Here is a 26,001-nt window from a genome sequence, read left to right as displayed (position 1 = left end):
TGTGTGTCAGTCTTTACTGTAGTTCTCGCATTTTATTCATGAATGCGGAAGATCAGGATGAACAGAACTATCCCTCATATAGGAGAGTATTTGATGCCGCGGTACAGTGCTTGGTTTAGTGGGCAAAGTAAAGTACTTTGCCAACTTAACTGCATTTCAATTTTTCCTCTGATGATAATGTTTCGTTTCTGATCTTCCAGTCTTGATGCACTCACAAGTTATTACAGTATAATCACGCTCCTAAATACACCGGGCTTTTACATCTCCAGGTAATCTACATAATGTCAGGAGAAGACATTACTCCGTGGTACTTTACTTAATTTATCTTGCCAGCTCTTGTCTTAATGTCTGTAGCGTCTTCTTGGCTCGCAGTAAAAGAGAAGAGCAGGTGTTAGTATTTTTACAGCATTGAGGCGCGTTCCGTATTTCTGGTCCTTTTGGTAAGAAATATACATATATAACAGCATGACCCTATAGACTTCTATGGCTGCCCTATTACAACTTCATACAACTCGACAGCTGTGTGCGGTTTAGGGCTCGCGCACACGGCTAGATCACAGCCGGTAGGGTACGAAGCCATAATAGGGCTCCTATAGAAATCTTTGGGGCCATACTATACCACCTTATTGAGACACATGGGGTTTTCTCTCACTGATTCATGGGATAAAAAAATGGTGGCATTCTCTAACGCATGCTGTTTATGGAAGTATTCTCCCCTGGAAGCTGTACTTGCTGCATGGAAGTCTCATAGGGTGGCGCGTGGAATAGGGAACCGCAGGAACTCTACGTGACGCCATTCGGGGTCGGTGCACACAGCCATAGGTGATCTCACGTGTGTGTCATGCATTTAATGTCTACATTAGGTACCAAATATTTTAGGGTGTGTTCACACGGAGGTTTCTGTCAGGCACATTGCGTTTTTTTAAATGTTCTTTTGCAGGATTTTTTGTCACGTTTCTTTTAGCTGTTTTTTTAAATGAATCAAATGCAAAAACTGGGGGCAATTTTTGGTAAAATAAACCCGCTTAAAACGAGCGGTACATTTTTTTTTCTTCTGCCGCTCAATGACTTCCATGGAGGTTCAGAGACGGAAACCACTCCAAGAAAGGGCCTGACGCTGAGTTTTTGTTGTTGTTTTTTTTATTTTTGCGATCGGTCAAAAGCCACCCGGGAAAGAAAATGCCTCTGCCTCCCATTGAAATCAATGGGGGGGAGATTTGGGGCATTTTTTTGGAGCTGATTCTGACGTGGTTTCCGTGCCAAAAAACGATGTGTGAAGTAGGCCTTAGTCTGGTACATACCAATATATATATATACATATATATATATCTACAAAACAAGTGGGCATCGGACCAACACCTCCCTAGGGGCCCCATAACACCCATACAGGCTGCCCCTATGGCACGTCCTTGTTGGTAAGTGACTCCATTAAGTTAAAGCAACACATATGCCGATGGAAAACCCAATGGAAATATGTGTCCAATTAGCATGCAGCTATTGAGAAGTAAAGCGATCCGTCAATTAGCGCCGAATATAAGTGTTTAATGAGGACTTAATGATTAGTGTAGGATGCCAAGTGTGCCCTGGGACAGTCATGTGATCAACGTGGTGCCCCGATGAGATTAATGCCATGGTAAGGAGCGAATGATTAAAACATCAAGCTCGGGCCGTTTCTGGTTTTGTTTCGTAATCAGATCTGAGGTCGCGTTAAATGACAACATGTCAAAAACAAATTACAAGATGCGGAGAGCTTTGTACTTTGTGTGAACCCTGCAATATGCAAGAAATGGAGAGAAGGGAATCTTTATCCTTTGATCTGAAAATACCAAGGTGGCAGACGCTAGGGATGCTGCCCGGGCTGAGTGATGGCGTGTGCATGCTTGCAAGCCGGCTTTTATCTCGCTGCTGGGATAATTATATGATGAGACTCGCTCTGCCAAATCTTCTGAGAGTTTCTTCTGCTCCCTGTTGAAATGTCAGCACTGCTGGGAAGAGAGGAGGAAGAAAAATAAGACAAGTAAAAAAAAAATAATGTTTGGGAATTAAAGGGTGTAACGGAGAGAAGGAATAGTTGTCATTGTGTCCTGCTGAGATGGAGGTGAAACAGACAAGGGGATTGTGGTGGAGAAGAAAGTCAACCGCATTTTATGATAGACTTAGTAACCCATTCATTCTCTATCGCTCCGGATCAGGAGATCCTGGAAGGAAGTGGTGGGGGGTTTGATAGTGGGAGAAAGAGGTAAGACATTTGACCAACTGGTGAGATAGTGGTAGACTGTTTGGGTAATGGACTTTGTGGAAATGGGCTATTAGTTGGAAGTGGCATGAGGGAAGTAGTAGATTGGTTTCATGGAGAGTAGGCATAGGGGACATTGGTTGGATGGAATAAAGGAAATAATAGGCAGGCTGGATGCAAGTGTGGAAATGATCTCATCTTTAGGATCAGACGTGAGCGAAATAAATGGGTAGTGGGAAAAATGTTAGATTGATTTCATGCATGAGAGCGGTAGATTGGTTGAATGACGGAAGTGGTCGATTGGTTAAATGAGTGAATTGGTAGAATGACTAGATGAGGGAAGTAGTAGATTGGTTGGATACAGGAAATGGTGGAATGGTTGGATGAGGGAAGTGGTAGAATAGTTGCATGAGGGAAGTGGTGGGATAGTTGGATTAGTTGGATGAGGGAGGTGGTGGAATAGTTGGATGAGGGAAGTGGTGGATTAGTTGGATGAGGGAGGTGGTGGATTAGTTGGATGAGGGAGGTGGTGGATTAGTTGCATGAACGAAGTGGTCTGTCCCTCATCCAACTAATCCACCACCTCCCTCATAGTTGGATGAGAGAATCGGTAGATTGGTCGGATGAGGGAAGCGGTAGATGGGTCGGATGAGGGAAGCGGTAGAATGGTTTCATGGAGAGTAGGAAAAGGGTACATTGGTTGGATAGGAAAAAGGAAATTATAGGTAGGCTGTATGCAGGGATGGAAGTGGTCTCATGGTTGGGTTCAGACGTGGGGGAAGCGATTGGGTAGTGGCAAATGTTAAATTGGTTTGATGCATGAGAAGTGGTAGATTACTTGGATGAGGAAAGTAGTGGATTAGGGAAGTGTTGGATTATTTGGATGAGGGAAGTGGTGAATTAGTTGGATAATGGAAGTGGTACATTGGTTGGATGAGGGAAATGGTAGATTAGTTGGATGAAGGCGTGGGTGGAATAGTTGGATGATGGAGGTGGTGGAATAGTTGGATGAGGGAAGTGGTGGATTAGTTGGATGAGGGAGGTGGTGGAATATTTGGATGAGGGAAGTGGTGGATTAGTTGGATGAGGGAAGTGGTGGATTAGTTGGATGAGGGAGGTGGTGGATTAGTTGGATGAGGGAGGTGGTGGATTAGTTGGATGAAGGAAGTGGTGGATTAGTTGGATGAGGGAAGTGGTGGATTAGTTGGATGAGGGAGGTGTTGGATGAGGGAAGTGGTGGATTAGTTGGATGGGGGAAGTGGTGGATTAGTTGGATGAGGGAGGTGGTGGATTAGTTGGATGAGGGAGGTGGTGGATTAGTTGGATGAGGGAGGTGGTGGAATAGTTGGATGAGGGAAGTGGTGGATTAGTTGGATGAGGGAGGTGGTGGAATAGTTGGATGAGGGAGGTGGTGGAATAGTTGGATGAGGGAAGTGGTGGATTAGTTGGATGAGGGAGGTGGTGGATTAGTTGGATGAGGGAGGTGGTGGATTAGTTGGATGAGGGAGGTGGTGGATTAGTTGGATGAGGGAGGTGGTGGGATAGTTGGATGAGGGAAGTGGTGGATTAGTTAGATGAGGGAGGTGGTGGAATAGTTAGATGAGGGAGGTGGTGGAATAGTTAGATGAGGGAGGTGGTGGAATAGTTAGATGAGGGAGGTGGTGGAATAGTTGGATGAGGGAGGTGGTGGAATAGTTGGATGAGGGAGGTGGTGGAATAGTTGGATGAGGGAGGTGGTGGAATAGTTGGATGAGGGAGGTGGTGGAATAGTTGGATGAGGGAGGTGGTGGAATAGTTGGATGAGGGAGGTGGTGGAATAGTTGGATGAGGGAGGTGGTTGAATAGTTGGATGAGGGAGGTGGTGGAATAGTTAGATGAGGGAGGTGGTGGATTAGTTGGATGAGGGAGGTGGAATAGTTGGATAATGGAAATGGTGGATTAGTTCGATGATGTAAGTAGTTGAATGGTTAGATGGGGAGGGGTGAAGGCATTAATAGCTTGGATGTGGTAGATTAGTTGGATAGGGGGTTTGAAGAAAGTGGATTAGATGGTGGATGATTTGTTGTAAGAGGGGGTAAAATTAATGGCAAATTAGATGGAGAGTTGGGACTAATTAAATAAATAGATTCTTTGTTTGCATGACTATATGTGGTAGCAGATTGGCTGTGTAAGAGGAAACTAGTTTAGGTGGGGGAAGGGGCCGTTTATAAGGTAAAGAACTAGTAGTTTAGTTGTATTGGGAGCTGAGCAGGAAATTTATTTAAATGAAAAAGTAAAAACTCAATCCTGCACTACTCACCAGTTTTATTCCAGTTTCTATCTCTTTAAATATAATTTATCATATTTGTTAACTTGCCAGAATATTCATCCCCAAGAAACATCGGCAACGTTTTGACCATGTGGTATCCCAGAGTCTCATCAGCAAGATCTGCCGATCCAGGAGTGAGCGCAGTAATCGTCTGAAGAGGAGTCGTAGTGAAGATCACCATGAAAGGTTGCTGGTGTCTACAAGGGCAGCTCCTATACCACACTGCCAGGATGATGTGGGCCGGGGATTGAAGAAGAGTAGTTCTCTTGTTGCTGGAAATGTGGGCACTGGGAAGCCACACAGGTAAATGTAATTTTTTTTTATTCCTACAATGCATCTGAAGTAAAAAATAAAGCAACTTTGCAATAAAAGCTTTGTGAATACAGCTCCTATGCAGACCTTTGTGTTTCTTTGGTTACAGACTACAAACAAACCCTGTGTGTAGTCTGATTCTCATGTCTCCTAATGCATCTTGTCTAATATCTGTGCAGGACAGTACGGGTGTGTAAGGGAAGCAGCAGCTTTGGGTTCACGTTACGGGGTAATGCCCCAGTATGGATTGAGTCCATTCTCCCAGGTACAGTACACCGTCATTACATCTTACAAGTGCATTGTACAATGTCAGAATATTCTAAAACTATACCAACATCAACTGCATGCATTCAGCTGCAAAATACAGATCTCCAACTTTTAACATTATGTCATATTAAGGTCCAAACTTCTCTGCTGACTCATTTCATAATATATCTTTATAACAGTCAGAGCTCCATTTTTTTTTTATAATACAGAGCTCCAAATTTCCTGCATAGACATGGATATGAAACATAACATTCTGACTACCTGCAGCCACCACTAGGGGGAGCTTAGGAGCTTCAGGAAATGAAGCTCTAAAAAGCTATTAAGATATATAAAAAATGAATCGTATTTATGCATAGACATTCACTGTATACTGGAATATACAGAAAAAAAACTGGTTGCCAAACCACAGGGATTGGGATAACATTTATATGGACGCAAAATAATCTATCTATCTATCTATCTTTCTACTGTATATTTAATATCTATCTATCTATCTATCTATCTATCTATCTATCTATCTATCTATCTATCTATCTAATCTATCTATCTATCCTAATCTTTAAAGTGCTTCCAACGTGTAGCGTCATTTTAAGGCAGAACCCTATGGTCTGGAAATCCTGATAATCCGCTAAGGAAAATTCAGGAATTACCTTTTTATTATCCATATGATTCTTGTGCAAAAAAAAAACAAAATTTTGACAGCCCTACTGACAGTCCGGAGTCAAATCAGGTCACCATAAACTTCACTTAATTGTGGTTACGCATTTTAACACCGCAATAGCGCCTTCATCAGACCGGTGAATTGCACAACTTGTTCAGGTGATCATACCTGTCCATCATCTCATAACTGGGATTACTGCACTATGCGGCGCCGCTTCTCCTTTTCCTTCTAGCTGCATCTTTATTTTCCAGACCATCATGTAGATATATAGTGTGACAGCCTCAGATTAGCGACTGAAGCAGCAGGACTTGTGGTCACATCTCCGAGACGACCTTATTCGTTTTCCGCAGCTTCTTAGTGAGTTGTTACCAGTACTCCTCACTGACGTTGAGTGCACGCTCATTATTTTCTTTCCCATAGGTCATATATACAGCAGTGTAGTGCGCACATGTTAGTGTCCGAACTTGATGAATTATCTCTTCCAGGCAGCCCTGCAGAGGTGGCCGGACTCCATCCTGGAGACAGAATATTATTCTTGAACGGCTTGGACATGAGGTGAGGAGCTTGGCTTGTCTATATTGAAAGAATGACTACAGATATTGATCTTCTACTGGCCACATATAATGGGCCCAATGACAAAAAGGGAATTAATAATGAGCCATTCTGAATACAGAAAACATCATTTAAAGGGGTACTCCAACCATAGACATTATTGGAATATCCATAGGTGGCGGTCCAGCAGACCCTGTTGTGCATTAGATGCCAGGCTGCTTCTAGAAATGTTTTTGGTCAGAGTATCCCCTTTAAACTGGCATTATAAGTGCTCAATTATGAAGTATTCCGGATTATCAGATGGTTAAAAGAAGGTATGTAGAACTCATTTGAAACGGTAGAGTAAGTCCAAAAGAAACTGCTACACTTTCGGAGCTGTTTTTCCTATTATAAGTGGGTAGAGGTATTTGCAACCATTGTCAGCCATTTTGAATGATATGGAGAACTATCTTTTGTCACCCAGTCACAGAAGATTCATACATATATACAAATACACTCTCTTTACTCACCCCCTCTCTTCAATTCATGCCTGTTAGTGTTGCTTATGATAGGCTCATAGTCATAGCCTTTGACATCTATAAAAGTCACTCCTACACTGACGTAAGAACGTCCGCATGACAGCCCACTGCACACACCTTTTTGGGTTGACATTATTTTTAGCAGTATTTTTGCCTTCTTATTTATGTCTGTCCTTTTGTTGTGTTCTCTCCAGTTAATTTTAGTTTTTTGCATATCATATGGTGAACGTGTTTTTTCAGGCTTCAATGCACATCATGGAGGACACACTACTGAGACACTGCTTTCTTTTTCTTCTCTTTTTCCTTTTAGAAACTGCTGCCATGAGAAGGTGGTCTGCATGCTGCAAGGCAGTGGTGCCATGCCAACATTAGTGGTAGAAGAGGGCAGCGTGTCGTACTGTGCAGGTGAGACTCTCCACTACCCGTTCATCAATTAACATGTGTCAGCGGAAGAATTACAGAAAGAAATTCACATGCAATCAGATTTTTTTTATGGCAAAAGGAAATATATGTTACAGATAGGTCGTAAACCTCCTTAAAGGGAAACTCCGGTTATAAATGACCTTATAAGCAATGCAGGGCTGCAGTTTATCTCAGATATCTACATGTTAGAAGGTTGCGCTGCCATCTTGTGTCCGTTATCTGTTACTGTAGGGTCCTTAAAGGGACACTCCATAAAAAAAATCCCATATATTATGTTATTCATTATGAAATGCTTCAGACTGCCTAACGTGCAATTATTAATCTGTGCTTTTAGCTAAGTAGTGGGCCGAGTAGATTTGGGCTACTACTGCATTGAATAGTGGTGATCGGTATTTCATGAATATATATATATTCATGAAATACATATATATATATTCATATACTATATATAGATGGTGGCTAAGACCCAGCATACAATCATACATTTCTAGAACTTTATTTAGCTACTCTAGTAAAAGACCAATTATCGAATTCATTTACATTGAATTCTGCTGTGGCCTTCTATGGTTAACTGCAAGTACTTCACTGTTTACATTACAGATTCAGATTCTGATACTACTATCCCATCATCTGCTCTCACCTCCCTCCAGTGGGTGGCAGAAATCCTTCCATCCAACATTCGTATTCAAGGAAGGAGCTTTAGCCAACAGCTGGAACATCTACTCACTCCCACAGAGCGGTACACAGTGTGTAAAGCTCTAGAGAGTTTCTTCCAGCACAGGTAGAGTCAATTGGCTGAAACTTTTTGTAATGTGCAGTGACTGTGTAATAGGATTGCCTGGAATGTAACTGTTATAATACTGCCCCCTATGTACAAGAATATAACTACTATAATACTGCCCCTATATACAAGAATATAACTACTATAATACTGCCCCTATATACAAGAATATAACTACTATAATACTGCCCCTATATATAAGAATATAACTACTATAATACTGCCCCTATATACAAGAATATAACTACTATAATACTGCCCCTATATACAAGAATATAACTACTATAATACTGCCCCTATATACAAGAATATAACTACTATAATACTGCCCCAATATATAAGAATATAACTACTATAATACTGCCCCTATATACAAGAATATAACTACTATAATACTGCCCCTATATACAAGAATATAACTACTGTAATACTGCCCCTCTATACAATATAACTACTACAATACTGCCCCCTATATACAAGAATATAACTACTATAATACTGCTCCTATATACAAGAATATAACTACTATAATACTGCCCCCTATGTATAAGAATATAACTACTATAATACTGCCCCCTATATACAAGAATATAACTACTATAATACAGCCCTTATATACAAGAATATAACTACTGTAATACTGCCCCCTATATACAAGAATATAACTACTATAATACTGCCCCCTATATACAAGAATATAACTACTATAATACAGCCCCTATATACAAGAATATAACTACTATAATACTGCTCCTATATACAAGAATATAACTACTATAATACTGCCCCTATATACAAGAATATAACTACTATAATACTGCCCCTATGTACAAGAATATAACTACTATAATACTGCCCCTATGTACAAGAATATAACTACTATAATACTGCCCCTATATACAAGAATATAACTACTATAATACTGCCCCCTATATACAAGAATATAACTACTATAATACTGCCCCCTATGTATAAGAATATAACTACTATAATACTGCCCCCTATATACAAGAATATAACTACTATAATACAGCCCCTATATACAAGAATATAACTACTGTAATACTGCCCCCTATATACAAGAATATAACTACTATAATACTGCCCCCTATATACAAGAATATAACTACTATAATACAGCCCCTATATACAAGAATATAACTACTATAATACTGCCCCTATATACAAGAATATAACTACTATAATACTGCTGCTCCTATATACAAGAATATAACTACTATAATACTGCTCCTATATACAAGTATATAACTACTATAATACTGCCCCCTATATACAAGAATATAACTACTATAATACTACCCCTATATATAAGAATATAACTACTATAATACTGCCCCCTATATACAAGAATATAACTACTATAATACTGCCCCCTATATACAAGAATATAACTACTATAATACTGCTCCTATATACAAGAATATAACTACTATAATACTGCTCCTATATACAAGAATATAACTACTATAATACTGCCCCCTATATACAAGAATATAACTACTATAATACTGCCCCCTATATACAAGAATATAACTACTATAATACTGCTCCTATATACAAGAATATAACTACTATAATACTGCCCCCTATATACAAGAATATAACTACTATAATACTGCTCCTATATACAAGAATATAACTACTATAATACTGCCCCCTATATACAAGAATAGAACTACTATAATACTGCTCCTATATACAAGAATATAACTACTATAATACTGCTCTTATATACAAGAATATAACTACTATAATACTGCCCCTATATACAAGAATATAACTACTATAATACTGCCCCTATATACAAGAATATAACTACTATAATACTGCCCCTATGTATAAGAATATAACTACTATAATACTGCCCCCTATATACAAGAATATAACTACTATAATACAGCCCCTATATACAAGAATATAACTACTGTAATACTGCCCCCTATATACAAGAATAGAACTACTATAATACTGCCCCCTATATACAAGAATATAACTACTATAATACAGCCCCTATATACAAGAATATAACTACTATAATACTGCCCCTATATACAAGAATATAACTACTATAATACTGCTGCTCCTATATACAAGAATATAACTACTATAATACTGCTCCTATATACAAGTATATAACTACTATAATACTGCCCCCTATATACAAGAATATAACTACTATAATACTACCCCTATATATAAGAATATAACTACTATAATACTGCCCCCTATATACAAGAATATAACTACTATAATACTGCCCCCTATATACAAGAATATAACTACTATAATACTGCTCCTATATACAAGAATATAACTACTATAATACTGCTTCTATATACAAGAATATAACTACTATAATACTGCTCCCATATACAAGAATATAACTACTATAATACTGCCCCCTATATACAAGAATATAACTACTATAATACTGCTCCTATATACAAGAATATAACTACTATAATACTGCCCCCTATATACAAGAATATAACTACTATAATACAGCTCCTATATACAAGAATATAACTACTATAATACTGCCCCCTATATACAAGAATAGAACTACTATAATACTGCTCCTATATACAAGAATATAACTACTATAATACTGCTCCTATATACAAGAATATAACTACTATAATACTGCCCTTATATACAAGAATATAACTACTATAATACTGCCCCTATATACAAGAATATAACTACTATAATACTGCACCCTATATACAAGAATATAACTACTACTATAATACTGCTTCTATATACAAGAATATAATTACTATAATACTGCCCCTATATACAAGAATATAACTACTATAATACTGCTCCCTATATACAAGAATATAACTACTATAATACTGCTCCCTATATACAAGAATATAACTACTATAATACTGCCCCTATATACAAGAATATAACTACTATAATACTGCCCCCTATATACAAGAATATAACTGCTATAATACTGCTCCTATATACAAGAATATAACTACTATAATACTACTCCTATATACAAGAATATAACTACTATAATAGTGATCCTATATACAAGAATATAACTACTATAATACTGATCCTATATACAAGAATATAACTACTATAATACTGCTCCTATATACAAGAATATAACTACTATAATACTGATCCTATATACAAGAATATAACCACTATAATACTGCACCTATATACAAGAATATAACTACTATAATACTGCCCCTATATACAAGAATATAACTACTATAATACTGCTGCTCCTATATACAAGAATATAACTACTATAATACTGCTCCTATATACAAGTATATAACTACTATAATACTGCCCCCTATATACAAGAATATAACTACTATAATACTACCCCTATATATAAGAATATAACTACTATAATACTGCCCCCTATATACAAGAATATAACTACTATAATACTGCCCCCTATATACAAGAATATAACTACTATAATACTGCTCCTATATACAAGAATATAACTACTATAATACTGCTTCTATATACAAGAATATAACTACTATAATACTGCTCCCATATACAAGAATATAACTACTATAATACTGCCCCCTATATACAAGAATATAACTACTATAATACTGCTCCTATATACAAGAATATAACTACTATAATACTGCCCCCTATATACAAGAATATAACTACTATAATACTACCCCTATATATAAGAATATAACTACTATAATACTGCCCCCTATATACAAGAATATAACTACTATAATACTGCCCCCTATATACAAGAATATAACTACTATAATACTGCTCCTATATACAAGAATATAACTACTATAATACTGCTTCTATATACAAGAATATAACTACTATAATACTGCTCCCATATACAAGAATATAACTACTATAATACTGCCCCCTATATACAAGAATATAACTACTATAATACTGCTCCTATATACAAGAATATAACTACTATAATACTGCCCCCTATATACAAGAATATAACTACTATAATACAGCCCCTATATACAAGAATATAACTACTATAATACTGCCCCTATATACAAGAATATAACTACTATAATACTGCTGCTCCTATATACAAGAATATAACTACTATAATACTGCTCCTATATACAAGTATATAACTACTATAATACTGCCCCCTATATACAAGAATATAACTACTATAATACTACCCCTATATATAAGAATATAACTACTATAATACTGCCCCCTATATACAAGAATATAACTACTATAATACTGCCCCCTATATACAAGAATATAACTACTATAATACTGCTCCTATATACAAGAATATAACTACTATAATACTGCTTCTATATACAAGAATATAACTACTATAATACTGCTCCCATATACAAGAATATAACTACTATAATACTGCCCCCTATATACAAGAATATAACTACTATAATACTGCTCCTATATACAAGAATATAACTACTATAATACTGCCCCCTATATACAAGAATATAACTACTATAATACAGCTCCTATATACAAGAATATAACTACTATAATACTGCCCCCTATATACAAGAATAGAACTACTATAATACTGCTCCTATATACAAGAATATAACTACTATAATACTGCTCCTATATACAAGAATATAACTACTATAATACTGCCCTTATATACAAGAATATAACTACTATAATACTGCCCCTATATACAAGAATATAACTACTATAATACTGCACCCTATATACAAGAATATAACTACTACTATAATACTGCTTCTATATACAAGAATATAATTACTATAATACTGCCCCTATATACAAGAATATAACTACTATAATACTGCTCCCTATATACAAGAATATAACTACTATAATACTGCTCCCTATATACAAGAATATAACTACTATAATACTGCCCCTATATACAAGAATATAACTACTATAATACTGCCCCCTATATACAAGAATATAACTGCTATAATACTGCTCCTATATACAAGAATATAACTACTATAATACTACTCCTATATACAAGAATATAACTACTATAATAGTGATCCTATATACAAGAATATAACTACTATAATACTGATCCTATATACAAGAATATAACTACTATAATACTGCTCCTATATACAAGAATATAACTACTATAATACTGATCCTATATACAAGAATATAACCACTATAATACTGCACCTATATACAAGAATATAACTACTATAATACTGCCCCTATATACAAGAATATAACTACTATAATACTGCTCCTATATACAAGAATATAACTACTATAATACTGCTCCTATATACAAGAATATAACTACTATAATACTGCTCCCATATACAAGAATATAACTACTATAATACTGCCCCCTATATACAAGAATATAACTACTATAATACTGCTCCTATATACAAGAATATAACTACTATAATACTGCCCCCTATATACAAGAATATAACTACTATAATACAGCTCCTATATACAAGAATATAACTACTATAATACTGCCCCCTATATACAAGAATAGAACTACTATAATACTGCTCCTATATACAAGAATATAACTACTATAATACTGCTCCTATATACAAGAATATAACTACTATAATACTGCCCCTATATACAACTACTATAATACTGCCCCTATATACAAGAATATAACTACTATAATACTGCACCCTATATACAAGAATATAACTACTACTATAATACTGCTTCTATATACAAGAATATAATTACTATAATACTGCCCCTATATACAAGAATATAACTACTATAATACTGCTCCCTATATACAAGAATATAACTACTATAATACTGCTCCCTATATACAAGAATATAACTACTATAATACTGCCCCTATATACAAGAATATAACTACTATAATACTGCCCCCTATATACAAGAATATAACTGCTATAATACTGCTCCTATATACAAGAATATAACTACTATAATACTACTCCTATATACAAGAATATAACTACTATAATAGTGATCCTATATACAAGAATATAACTACTATAATACTGATCCTATATACAAGAATATAACTACTATAATACTGCTCCTATATACAAGAATATAACTACTATAATACTGATCCTATATACAAGAATATAACCACTATAAGGGTATGTTCACACGGCGGGGGTCCGTAACGGCTGAATTTACGGGGATGTTTCAGCCTGAAAACATCCCCGTAATTTCAGCCGTACCGGCATGTGCAGGCGCATGAACGCCGCGTCAATTACGGCCGTAATTAGCGCTGCTATTCATTGGAGTCAATGAATAGCGGCTCCAATTACGGCCAAAGAAGTGACAGGTCACTTCTTCTACGCGGGCGTCTATTTACGCGCCGTCATTTGACAGCGGCGCGTAAATATACGCCTCGTGTGAACAGACAAACGTCTGCCCATTGCTTTCAATGGGCAGATGTTTGTCAGCGCTATTGAGGCGCTATTTTCAGACGTAATTCGGGGCAAAAACGCCCGAATTACGTCCGTAAATAGGCCGTGTGAACATACCCTAATACTGCACCTATATACAAGAATATAACTACTATAATACTGCCCCTATATACAAGAATATAACTACTATAATACTGCCCCTATATACAAGAATATAACTACTATAATACTGCCCCTATATACAAGAATATAACTACTATAATACTGCTCCTATATACAAGAATATAACTACTATAAGGGCATGACCACACGTGGCGGATTTCCTCCGCAACTGTCCGCATCAATGCCGCACAGAATCTGCGTTGCAGATTCTGCTGCGGATCTGCACAAAATGTGCAGAAAATTGATGCGGACTAGCTGCTGCGGACTGCGGGAAAAGTGCTTCCCTTCTCCCTATCAGTGCAGGATAGAGAGAAGGGACAGCACATTCCCTAGGGAAAGTAAAAGAATTTCATACTTACCGGCCGTTGTCTTGGTGACGCGTCCCTCTTTCGGCATCCAGCCCGACCTCCCTGGATGACGCACCAGTCCATGTGACCGCTGCAGCCTGTGCTTGGCCTGTGATTGGCTGCAGCCGTCACTTAGACTGAAACGTCATCCTGGGAGGCCGGACTGGAGACAGACGCAGGGAGTTCTCGGTAAGTATGAACTTATATGTTTTTTACAGATACATGTATATTGAGATCGGTAGTCACTGTCCCGGGTGCAGAAACAGTTACTGCCGATCGCTTAACTCTTTCAGCACCCTGGACAGTGACTATTTACAGACGTCTCCTCGCAACGCTCCCGTCATTACGGTAGCCCCATTGACTTCCTCAGTCTGGCTGTAGACCTAGAAATACATAGGTCCAGCCAGAATGAAGAAATGTCATGGTAGTAAAAACAATACGCTCCGCAGCACACATAAGATCTGCGGACTTCATTGCGGAATTTTGACTCTCCATTGAAGTCAATGGAGAAATTCCGCCATGAGTCCGCCACTGCTCCGCAACAGACAGAGCATGCTGCAGACACCAAATTCCGCTCCGCAGCCTATGCTCCGCAGCGGAATTTTACGCCTCGTCTAAACGAACACTGCTAAATTAAAGTGTAAGTCAATGGACAAACGGCACCGCTGCGGATTAACGCTTGGAGTGTCCGCAGCGGAATTTAAGTGAAATTCCGCCACGTGTGAACCCGCCCTAATACTGCTCCTATATACAAGAATATAACTACTATAATACTGCCCCCTATATACAAGAATATAACTACTATAATACTGCCCCTATATATAAGAATATAACTACTATAATACTGCCCCCTATATACAAGAATATAACTACTATAATACTGCCCCTATATATAAGAATATAACTACTATAATACTGCCCCCTATATACAAGAATATAACTACTATATTACTGCCCCTATATACAAGAATATAACTACTATAATACTGCTCCTATATACAAGAATATAACTACTATAATATTGCCCCTATATACAAGAATATAACTACTATAATACTGCTCCTATATACAATAATATAACTACTATAATACTGCCCCTATATACAAGAATATAACTACTATAATACTGCTCCTATATACAAGAATATAACTACTATAATACTGCCCCCTATATACAAGAATAGAACTACTATAATACTGCTCCTATATACAAGAATATAACTACTATAATACTGCTCCTATATACAAGAATATAACTACTATAATACTGCCCCTATATACAAGAATATAACTACTATAATACTGCCCCTATATACAAGAATATAACTACTACTATAATACTGCTTCTATATACAAGAATATAATTACTATAATACTGCCCCTATATACAAGAATATAACTACTATAATACTGCTCCCTATATACAAGAATATAACTACTATAATACTGCCCCTATATACAAGAATATAACTACTATAATACTGCTCCTATATACAAGACTATAACTACTATAATACTGCCCCCTATATACAAGAATATAACTACTATAATACTGCCCCCTATATACAAGAATATAACTACTATAATACTGCTCCTATATACAAGAATATAACTACTATAATACTGCTCCTATATACAAGAATATAACTACTATAATACTGCTCCTATATACAAGAATATAACTACTATAATACTGTCCCTATATACAAGAATATAACTACTATAATACTGCCCCCCTATATACAAGAATATAACTACTATAATACTACCCCTATATACAAGAATATAACTACTATAATACTGCTCCTATATACAAGAATATAACTACTATAATACTGCCCCCTATATACAAGAATATAACTACTATAATACTGCCCCCTATATACAAGAATATAACTACCATAATACTGCCCCCTATATACAAGAATATAACTACTATAATACTGCCTCCTATATACAAGAATATAACTACTATAATACTGCTCCCTATATACAAGAATATAACTACTATAATACTGCCCCCCTATATACAAGAATATAACTACTATAATACTACCCCTATATACAAGAATATAACTACTATAATACTGCTCCTATATACAAGAATATAACTACTATAATACTGCCCCCTATATACAAGAATATAACTACTATAATACTGCCCCCTATATACAAGAATATAACTACTATAATGCTACTAATTGTTAACAGCTATAATAATGACAATCTTGTGGTTTGGACATATTTTTATAAATTATATTATAATTAGATTTGGGTCTTCGTGAACTATTTACATCGTAGAACACGGAATCGTCTATGATATTAGTTTCAAAAGGTTTTTTCTTTTCTGCAACTTATTTTTTTACATATTGTGCAGTTATGAGGGTTTTTCATGTATATAGATATATATATATATATCATTTGGTATATACAGTCCTGCTCCATGCATATTGTATGCTCTGAAACAAGAGAAGGTGACGCAGTCATCGGAGGACACATGGTGACAGCTGCTCGCTCTGTGACCTCTTTTCTGATCCTATTTGTGTCCGCAGGAACATTGACACGCTCATCGTGGATATATATCCTGTCCTGGACACTCCGGCCAAACAGATCATCTGGCAATTCATCTTCCAGTTGATGACATATGAGGAACAGGAACACTGCCAGCACAAGATCGCCCGCTTCCTGGGGTACAAGGCAGGTCAGAGAGCTCCGTAACTGAGCGCTCATCTTCTCATGTCCATCACCTATCATCTCCTATAGCCATAGTGCCATCTACAATGAAATCACACGACCGTACCACTGTGAACCGTTACGTCATTTATGCCCTGGGATTTTACCATATACAGATTCAGGGGCAGACACAGGTAGCACAGGACCCCTGAGCAAGGGTGGCGTCGGCAGCGATGCGACGGTGGTGGTGGTACAATAGGGGCTGCAGAATACAGCACAGAGCTGAACTATGTTATATACTGTGTATTAAAATGCAGCCATGTCATGCTGCGCTCTCACCACCGGGGTTGCACTAGTGCAGAATCATTTCTAATAATCATTATTATATATTTTTGAGTTTTGATGGTTTTTGTTTTTTTTCCCTTATATATCGTGCTATAATATTACAGTAAGCCCGAAAAATACTTAAACATGTCCGACATAGCCGCATGAGATTAATAGCTTGTGTTCATGGGCTGTCCCCTTTAATATTAGAATTTCAACATCTGTTCCCCTGGTTCCCATCTTCTCCATCGTCACCATAACAACCAGACATCATCTGCGGAGATTTCTTCTATTAAATCTAGTTATTTGGCGAAGCCGTGTCACGTGACCGCGGTGACATTCTAAGTTTACACTCTATGTAATGTGGTTATTACAGGGCTCTGTGTGATGACAGGACTCCGTGGTGATTACTAATATGCATTATAGGGATAGAGCTGAGCCACATAAATTTAAGCTTTTAATTCTCTTATCTGCTCCAGCAAAAACCCTGTTCTGGAAGGTATTATAACTCTCAACATTCACAATTTAATCATCGTTTCCATTTAGGTTTAATCTCTGTGTCAACCATCCAGTCTGCATTATCTCAATGTCATCGGCCGGTCATATAATTTTATAAGCCCGGGGATGTGACCTTGGCAGCCATTAGTATATTATCACTTATGCTGAAATTTTATCTTTTTGATCTTTCTTATGCAGCTGCCGTGGACGCAGATCTCGGGGTCCCACATCGAGGGTCTGTCCATGGACAGGCAATGTATCAGGGGAGCATACGAGCGCCAGCTGTGGAAGAAGGGAAGACAGGTAAATGTAATTCATGTATTAAAACTTTATACGTGAAAAAAAACGGCTACCTTAAAACCCTATTTTGTTACCACTCATTGAATGAGGTTCATAAGTACCGTATAGCGTATATACAACTTACAGCACAGTAGTTACAGATGTAACAGAGATGAGAGAAGTGCTGGGAGGCAGCTTTCTGTAATGAAAACCTCCCCCCACTGCCTACAATGTAAACTAAGCAAGGCTAAGCCTAACCTCGTCCTACAGGCCAAAACGGAGAGAAGCAAGAGGTGAAAAACCCTATTTTCTCTGCCGTATGAGGGATCTTATAATGATAGATCCACCCTACACACTTTCCTTAAGGAGCGGCGTTCGTGTAATAAAGTAATATGTTTGTCGTACGCAGTCTCTCAGTGTGAACCAATGGAAGTTGCTCCTCGTCTGACAACAGGAGAGAGACAAGCGGGAGACGGGACATCGTTACCTGAAACACCGAATCCTAAAATGGTCTGTATGATCTTATGTGACTGAAGTTTACGTGGTGGCCAGTATATCTGATACACTAGTGACTTAAGGGCCTTTTACACCGGCCGACAATCGGCCGATGCAGCGAACGCCGATCAACGAGACATCGTTGATCGACGCTCGTTTGCTCCTGTCACAAGGAGCTATGGATGGGGACGAGTTTTCGTTACTCCGATCACTTTGTCCCCATACATTATCATCATGTCGGCAGCGCGTCTCCCTGTTTACACACCAAGATGTGCTGCCGACAACGATAATATTTCTCTTTTTTAAAATGATACGATCAGATCATCGATCGTTTGCTCGTTCATCTTCTGATCGCTGCCCTGTTTACACAGGGCAATTATCCGCAACGAGAGTTATACGAACACTCGTCTGCACGATAATCGGCCAGTGTAAAACCCCCTTTAGGCTGGGATCATAGGTTGGATATTGTTGTCATCAGAATCTCTCAGTAGTGCAGCCTCATGCTTTAGGCTTGTAACTTCAAGTGATCATATCTCAGCCTAGAAGTAAGATATTAAAAAACAGTTTTCAGAATCCAATTATACATTACATGATCTTTTATAAATTTCTTCTAGTAGGTCTCCTTTAAAATATATCTATATTCTGCAGTGGAGACAGCCGGCTGTTCGTTTTAGAATGCTGATTAGCAATTCACAAGGCAATCGTACAACTTTCTGCCTCTGTACTGACTCGTTCTTATGGCTTATGCCAGCAAACTGACACTGGGAGCAGAGTTGTGGCTATAGGGGGTGCAGAGGTAGCAGTTCCCTAGTACCTGAGGGGGCCTAAGAAGACGTCCATATCATAAAGGGCACATGCTAGGTGGTGGTGAGGGTCCTGTTGCAGATAATTCATTTGGGTACAAATTCTGCATCTGGTTGGGTGAAAGTATAAGGGGTGTGGCCGTGACAACCTTCCATCTATTTTCATGAACAGATATTGGTTAACGGAACAAGAGAAGAACCTGGGTATTCTAGTTTCAAACAAGCTAAGCAGCAGTACTCAATGTCAAGCAGCAGCTGCAAAAGCAAATAGGATTTTAGGGTGTATACAAATTTTTTTTTTAGAAAAACCTGTGAATCGCATGTAATATTACCCCTCTATAAATGTAATATTACCCGTATATAAATTCCTGGTAAGGACACATATTGAATATGGAATTCAGTTTTGGGCTCCACATTGTGACAAGGATACAGGACAACTGGAGAGGGTTCAAAGGCGGGCGACTTGATTGTTAAATGGGATTGGAGGTGTCTTTTACAATGAAAGGCTTAAAAAATTGGCCTTGTGTAGCTGAGAGGTGATCTTATTAACACGTATATGTGTGATCAATGCAATGTGGCACTGTCAGAATTTTCGATTGTTCTATTCCTATGACGGTACAGAAAAACGGAAATACGAATGCAGATGTGAATTCAGCCTTACGCCCTCCAGTTATTTTTTCCATGCATCGTTCATGGTTGTGTAGTCTGTCTGTATATACAGTTTTGTCTCTTTATCTTTCCTCCGTGTTTAGATGTCGGCAGTTTATGCTGAGTTGGAGAATCGTTTTATTAACATGCCGGGTAAATTGGGCAGCATGAGATCCCGCGGGTCATGTAACTTCTACCATACAACAGGTACCAGTAAACCTTATGTGACTTTCTACATGTATCTTGCATTTATCTTGTATAATGGATCATCTGCCTTCTGTACTCAGGAGAGCGTAAGTTGGCACAGAGTAATCACTGGCGAAATTCTGTGCCACCATCTGACCCGTGCCCTCCACGCCCACCTAGTGCCACTTCACCCAGCAGCTCAGAATCAAATCCTTATGTCAGCCTGGATGGAAGTTTACCACCATCGCCAACGCACAGAAAAATGTTTACCTTCTCACGACCGAGCCGCTCGCGAGATACCGACCGATTCCTGGACGCGCTCAGTCGGCAATTGGGACAAAATTTAGCAATCACTGACCAGTTTCTAACCCCTGAGAATGACTATGAAGAGGTAATGGACTCGAATAAGCTGTGTTAATCCTGAGCTTCCTGGTTCATGAGTAGAATGCCAGAACTAGTAAAAGTGCACACAGAGCAGGAGGTTGGGGGACGTAACTGCATAACAATAACAAAAGATCTATAGGCCATTTAGACTCTTAAAGGAGGACTCTGGGCAAAAAGTGATGCACAGGGTTATCCCTATGGCGGAGCCTGAGTGGGGGGGCATAACAGAGAGATTCAAAGAAACTGTGTCATGCTCCGCCCCCTCAGGCCCTGAACTAGCCATAACACATTGCATCGTTTTCCTGGAGTTTTCCTTTAAGAAAGCTGGGTGACAACTATTATGGGCATGGTAATGACGACCACTAGGGGCTGTCACTCAGCATCTCGTTACCATGTAAGATCGATACATTGTACTTGATTTTATACTCTGGACTTCTCTGCAGATGAGTTTCCAAGATGACCCTTTGAGCTGTGCCCCACGTGAAGTGAGCACGACCAGCGAGTCAGCCGGCAGCAGTGAAGATGGCAGCTCTCTCACCTACTCATCAGTATCTGACCACATCCCCCCACCCCCTCACAGTCCCCCTCCGCCACCTCCTCCGCAGCATCCAAGAGGAGAGCCAGCCCGCAAAAAGGAGATATCTAAAACAGCGCCCTCTTCCTTTCCGCGAGGTGTGGGGAGATGTATACAAACACCGTTACCTCCAGCTCCTCCTCCTCTCCCCATACCCCAAGCGCCCCCTCTGGAGCTCCTGGCACATCGCGGCATGCACCGGCGTAGTGAATCCAGCCACATGAGTGTGAAGAGACTGCGCTGGGAACAGGTGGAAAATTCAGAAGGGACGATATGGGGGCAGGTGAGTTCTCTAGTTGGATTTCAAACCATGGCCTCAGTGCAGTAAGGCGAGAGCGCTCCCCACTGGGCTTATTGATGCAGAATGACTACCAAGCATATAATTATAGAATGCCCCATAGGTGGGTGCCCTGTTATAGATTTTGCATCGTGGCCCAGGAGCATCAAGTTTCCGCTATTTTTTAGTTCTTTCCAAATTTGGCAACTTTTACAGTCAATTTGTCGCAAATTTGCATCTTTTTTTCTTTACCTGTCTGTAGTTGGGGGAGGAATCAGACTATGAAAAGCTGAGTGATATGGTGAAGTACCTGGACTTGGAGCTGCACTTTGGCACCCAGAAACCAGCAGGTAAGCAGAGAATGGACCATTATGTGTTCTAACGCCCAAATTATGTACCATCCAAATTCAGATAATCCATAGTAAAGCACAACGTTGTTTATTACTGTCCTGTAACTGTACCTTGTATTGCAGAATTATTAGTATTATTTGGTGTCTAGGCATTAGGCATACTGTAGGGCACATAGGGGTCGCCAGTGCTGGCCAACAGCAATTCAATGTTGCAGTCTGCATTGATTTTGCTGTAAAGCAGCGCAAACCATGTGACCACTTATTGCAAATGTCTAAAAGTATCAACCTTGGTAAAAAGTGTTGAAAACTTTTGAAATCAACTTCTTTATTGCACCAATGTATCTAAATTAAAAAATGAAGCAACTTTGCTAATCGTCCTGATTAAAAATAACCTATAGTTTTCAGCATACAGCTCCTATTCTGATCGATGTGTCTCCACGGTTACAGACTACAAACAAACCCTTCGTGTAGTCTGATCCTGCACTCAGGTCTTACTTCCCGTAATCTGTCCCCTACTTAATGCTAATATACATTTGTTAGGTTACAAGACGTTAGGCACAAATGGAAGGGACTGTACCTGCAGATTCTGACTATTTAGGGTCGGTTTGTAGTCTGGAACCATGGAGAAACATAAGTCTGCATTGTTGCTGAATACAAAAAACAGAAGAAGATTTCTAATGAAGACTTACGGAAACTTTACTTCATTTTGCATTTTAAATATATTCTGCAAAGTTGATCAAAGCCTTAAATATTTTTCTCCATTGTTACAGTTCTCCCAGTGATGCCAGAATCCATGAAAAACAAAGGTGCTGTTGAAATTCTGTCTCACAAAAAAGCCTACAACACAGGTATGATAATATGAGTATATATCAGTTCCCTGAAATGTTCCAGAACTAAATAAGGGTGGGTGAGGGGATTTTCCTAGTAAAGTAAAAACATTGGGTTTGTAGTATGAATACCATATATAAGTCATTTATACATAAATCTGTCATTCACATAAAACATTGAGTAAATCTGCAAATACATTACATATCTAATGTATTGTCTATATTATACTTCAGAGCTGCACTCACAATGCTGTAGACGTCAAAGCTAAAATCTCCCAGCATTCCCTGCTGATTCAGTGTCTGTACAGATCTTCTTCTGGTAGTTTGCATTCTGAGACATGTCGTCTTTACTCCAGACACTGTGCAGTCATTTTATAGGAGCTCAGCTAACCTGTTAGGTGTATGTCTGACAACAAGTTTGCTAACTATTTCCAGTGACAACCAGCAGAATTGTGAATACAGCTCTAGAGTATATCACAGCCTGTAAATCAGGATCAGTGCAAGATAAATAATGTAATGTATGTACACAGTGACTCTACCAGCAGAATAGTGAGTTCAGCTCTGGAGTATAATACAGGATGTAACTCAGGATCAGTACAGGATAAGTAATGTAATATATGTACACAGTGACTCTACCAGCAGAATAGTGAGTTCAGCTCTGGAGTATAATACAGGATGTAACTCAGGATCAGTAAAGGATAAGTAATTTATGTACAAAGTGACTCCACCAGCAGAATAGTGAGTGCAGCTCTGGAGTATAATACAGGATGTAACTCTGGATCAGTACAGGATAATTAATGTAATGTATGTACACAGTGACTCCACCAGCAGAACAGTGAGTGCAGCTCTGGAGTATAATACAGGATGTAACTCAGGATCAGTACAGGATAAGTAATGTAATGTATGTACACAGTGACTGCATCAGCAGAATAGTGAGTGCAGCTCTGGAGTATAATAAAGTATGTAACTTTTGATGCATATTATATTTATATATAAGATATATAGAACATTGCTGCTATATTTTTTTATATTTTTCTAAGAGAGCACAGAGGGTGCAGGGAATCAGACCTCTCCATTGTCCTGTGAATCTGAATTCAATCTCTGGTGCTGCTTTGAGAAGAAACGTCTTCCTGATAGTGTGTAGAATAGAGAATAAGAAATCCTGCCATTGTGGGTTCATTCCTTCTCTTCTAGCTATCCTGATTGCACACTTAAAGCTCACGCACCAGGAGCTGCGACACATACTGATGACAATGGAGAACGAGAGGTTGGAGCCCTCACATATTAAACAGCTGTTGCTCTATGCCCCAGATGAAGAGGAGAGGAAGCATTTTCAGTCCTACACAGGGAGTCCCAGCAAGCTGAGCGAGCCGGACCAGTTTGCACTGAAGGTACGTCACCAGCACACAGGGTCCCAATATGATGCGAGACCAATATCATTATTTATAAGAAGAGCGCCTCCACATGGCAGATGATAGTATTGATAGAGATTTGTGTTCTTGGACCCCAAGTGATTGCTAGAACAAAGGGGCCCATAGTCCAAATATTTCTGTATCTCAAAAATATGTTGACACCAGCTACATTTACTGAGCACCGTCTCACAGGCCAATTTGTACTAGTAATTGCTGGGGGTCTTACCTCATTGACCAATGCCAATGATATCTTCTATATGTCTTTATGAAACCAGGGTACATAGAGGGTCATTTAGTATTGCCCATGGTGAGCGAATATTGATAGCACCCCAGATTCTTAATTGGGACTGCAATGTACATGTGTATTACAGTCCCATTGGTTCCTATGACAGGCCTGCCAAAATTAGCTTGGAGATCTCTGAACTAAAACCCAGGGGCCCCTTGGTTCTAACGATTGGTCGGGGTCCCAAGTCATAGACCAATGGCAAGTTAGACATTTTTAAGAACAGGTCTACTAATTTTTTTCTGGATCATCTGCAGATGACGCAAGTTCCAGAGTACAAGATGCGCCTGAGAAGTCTCCTCATTAAGAGCACCTTGCAGGAGAAGACAGAAGAGATCCGGGCCAGTTGTGACTGTGTCTTTAAGGCATCTACTGAACTGAAAAACAGCAAGAAGCTGGCAAAGATACTGGAGGTGAGCTAGTTTAGAAATGTCCTGCAGCTGAGAAGAGCCGTCCCAGCATAAGTTGCAGAACCATTGGTCATCACTATATTCTAGGCTTTGAATATGTTTACATATTTCACTTTATAGTTCTATTTTTTTTTTGTATTTTTGATTTGTGGTGACCAGATTTTGTTTACATGAGTCATAAATATGCCAATGTTACCTTGTCTTATTGTATGCTAAATGGGTCCATTTCGGGTAGAGAGCAGGAGTAGTTATTTTTTTATGCCCTGAGGCTTTACTATGGAGAGATTCTGATAACAACATGCCCCCTTCGGAGTTCTGTCAGGGTCAGTGTTGTCATGGAGACCTAAATCACCAAATACATCATCGATATACCCACATATAACGCATAACAGTCACTATTCTAGCCAGGTAGGATGTAGATATTATTGTATTTGAAGATTTGAAACTACATAAGGTCTCCATAACAACACTGCACCTGACAGAAATCTGTTGTCAACTGAATCTTTCAGTAGTGCAGACTCAGGCTTTGGTCCCCACAATTTTATCGATCAGTGGGGGTCAAAATGCCACTGATCTAACATTTATAAAGTGTTTGTGGCTGGAA

The 26,001-nt window shown here is 38.5% G+C and overlaps 1 protein-coding gene across 3 annotated transcripts in view; it reads left to right on the top strand.

Annotated features, from left to right (window-relative positions):
* Window positions 1-26,001, top strand: part of GRID2IP (Grid2 interacting protein) — a 64,776-nt gene that overhangs the window by 29,243 nt on the left and 9,532 nt on the right. For all 3 annotated transcript variants that reach the window (XM_075830523.1, XM_075830522.1, XM_075830521.1), the window contains 15 exons: window positions 4,596-4,847; window positions 5,036-5,121; window positions 6,270-6,339; window positions 7,165-7,259; window positions 7,878-8,058; window positions 17,527-17,675; window positions 18,668-18,772; window positions 19,158-19,258; window positions 20,799-20,901; window positions 20,982-21,271; window positions 21,708-22,121; window positions 22,378-22,465; window positions 23,236-23,313; window positions 24,487-24,683; window positions 25,245-25,400. In XM_075830523.1, the coding sequence (XP_075686638.1) occupies window positions 4,596-4,847; window positions 5,036-5,121; window positions 6,270-6,339; window positions 7,165-7,259; window positions 7,878-8,058; window positions 17,527-17,675; window positions 18,668-18,772; window positions 19,158-19,258; window positions 20,799-20,901; window positions 20,982-21,271; window positions 21,708-22,121; window positions 22,378-22,465; window positions 23,236-23,313; window positions 24,487-24,683; window positions 25,245-25,400 (2,365 nt within the window). The remainder of the gene's footprint in view (window positions 1-4,595; window positions 4,848-5,035; window positions 5,122-6,269; window positions 6,340-7,164; window positions 7,260-7,877; window positions 8,059-17,526; window positions 17,676-18,667; window positions 18,773-19,157; window positions 19,259-20,798; window positions 20,902-20,981; window positions 21,272-21,707; window positions 22,122-22,377; window positions 22,466-23,235; window positions 23,314-24,486; window positions 24,684-25,244; window positions 25,401-26,001) is intronic.

This window comes from Rhinoderma darwinii, chromosome 6 (assembly GCF_050947455.1).
Source record: "Rhinoderma darwinii isolate aRhiDar2 chromosome 6, aRhiDar2.hap1, whole genome shotgun sequence".
In the NCBI taxonomy this organism is placed as follows: domain Eukaryota; kingdom Metazoa; phylum Chordata; class Amphibia; order Anura; family Rhinodermatidae; genus Rhinoderma; species Rhinoderma darwinii.
The sequence above is the reverse complement of the archived record's forward strand: the minus strand, read 5'-3'. Positions and strand labels throughout refer to the sequence as shown.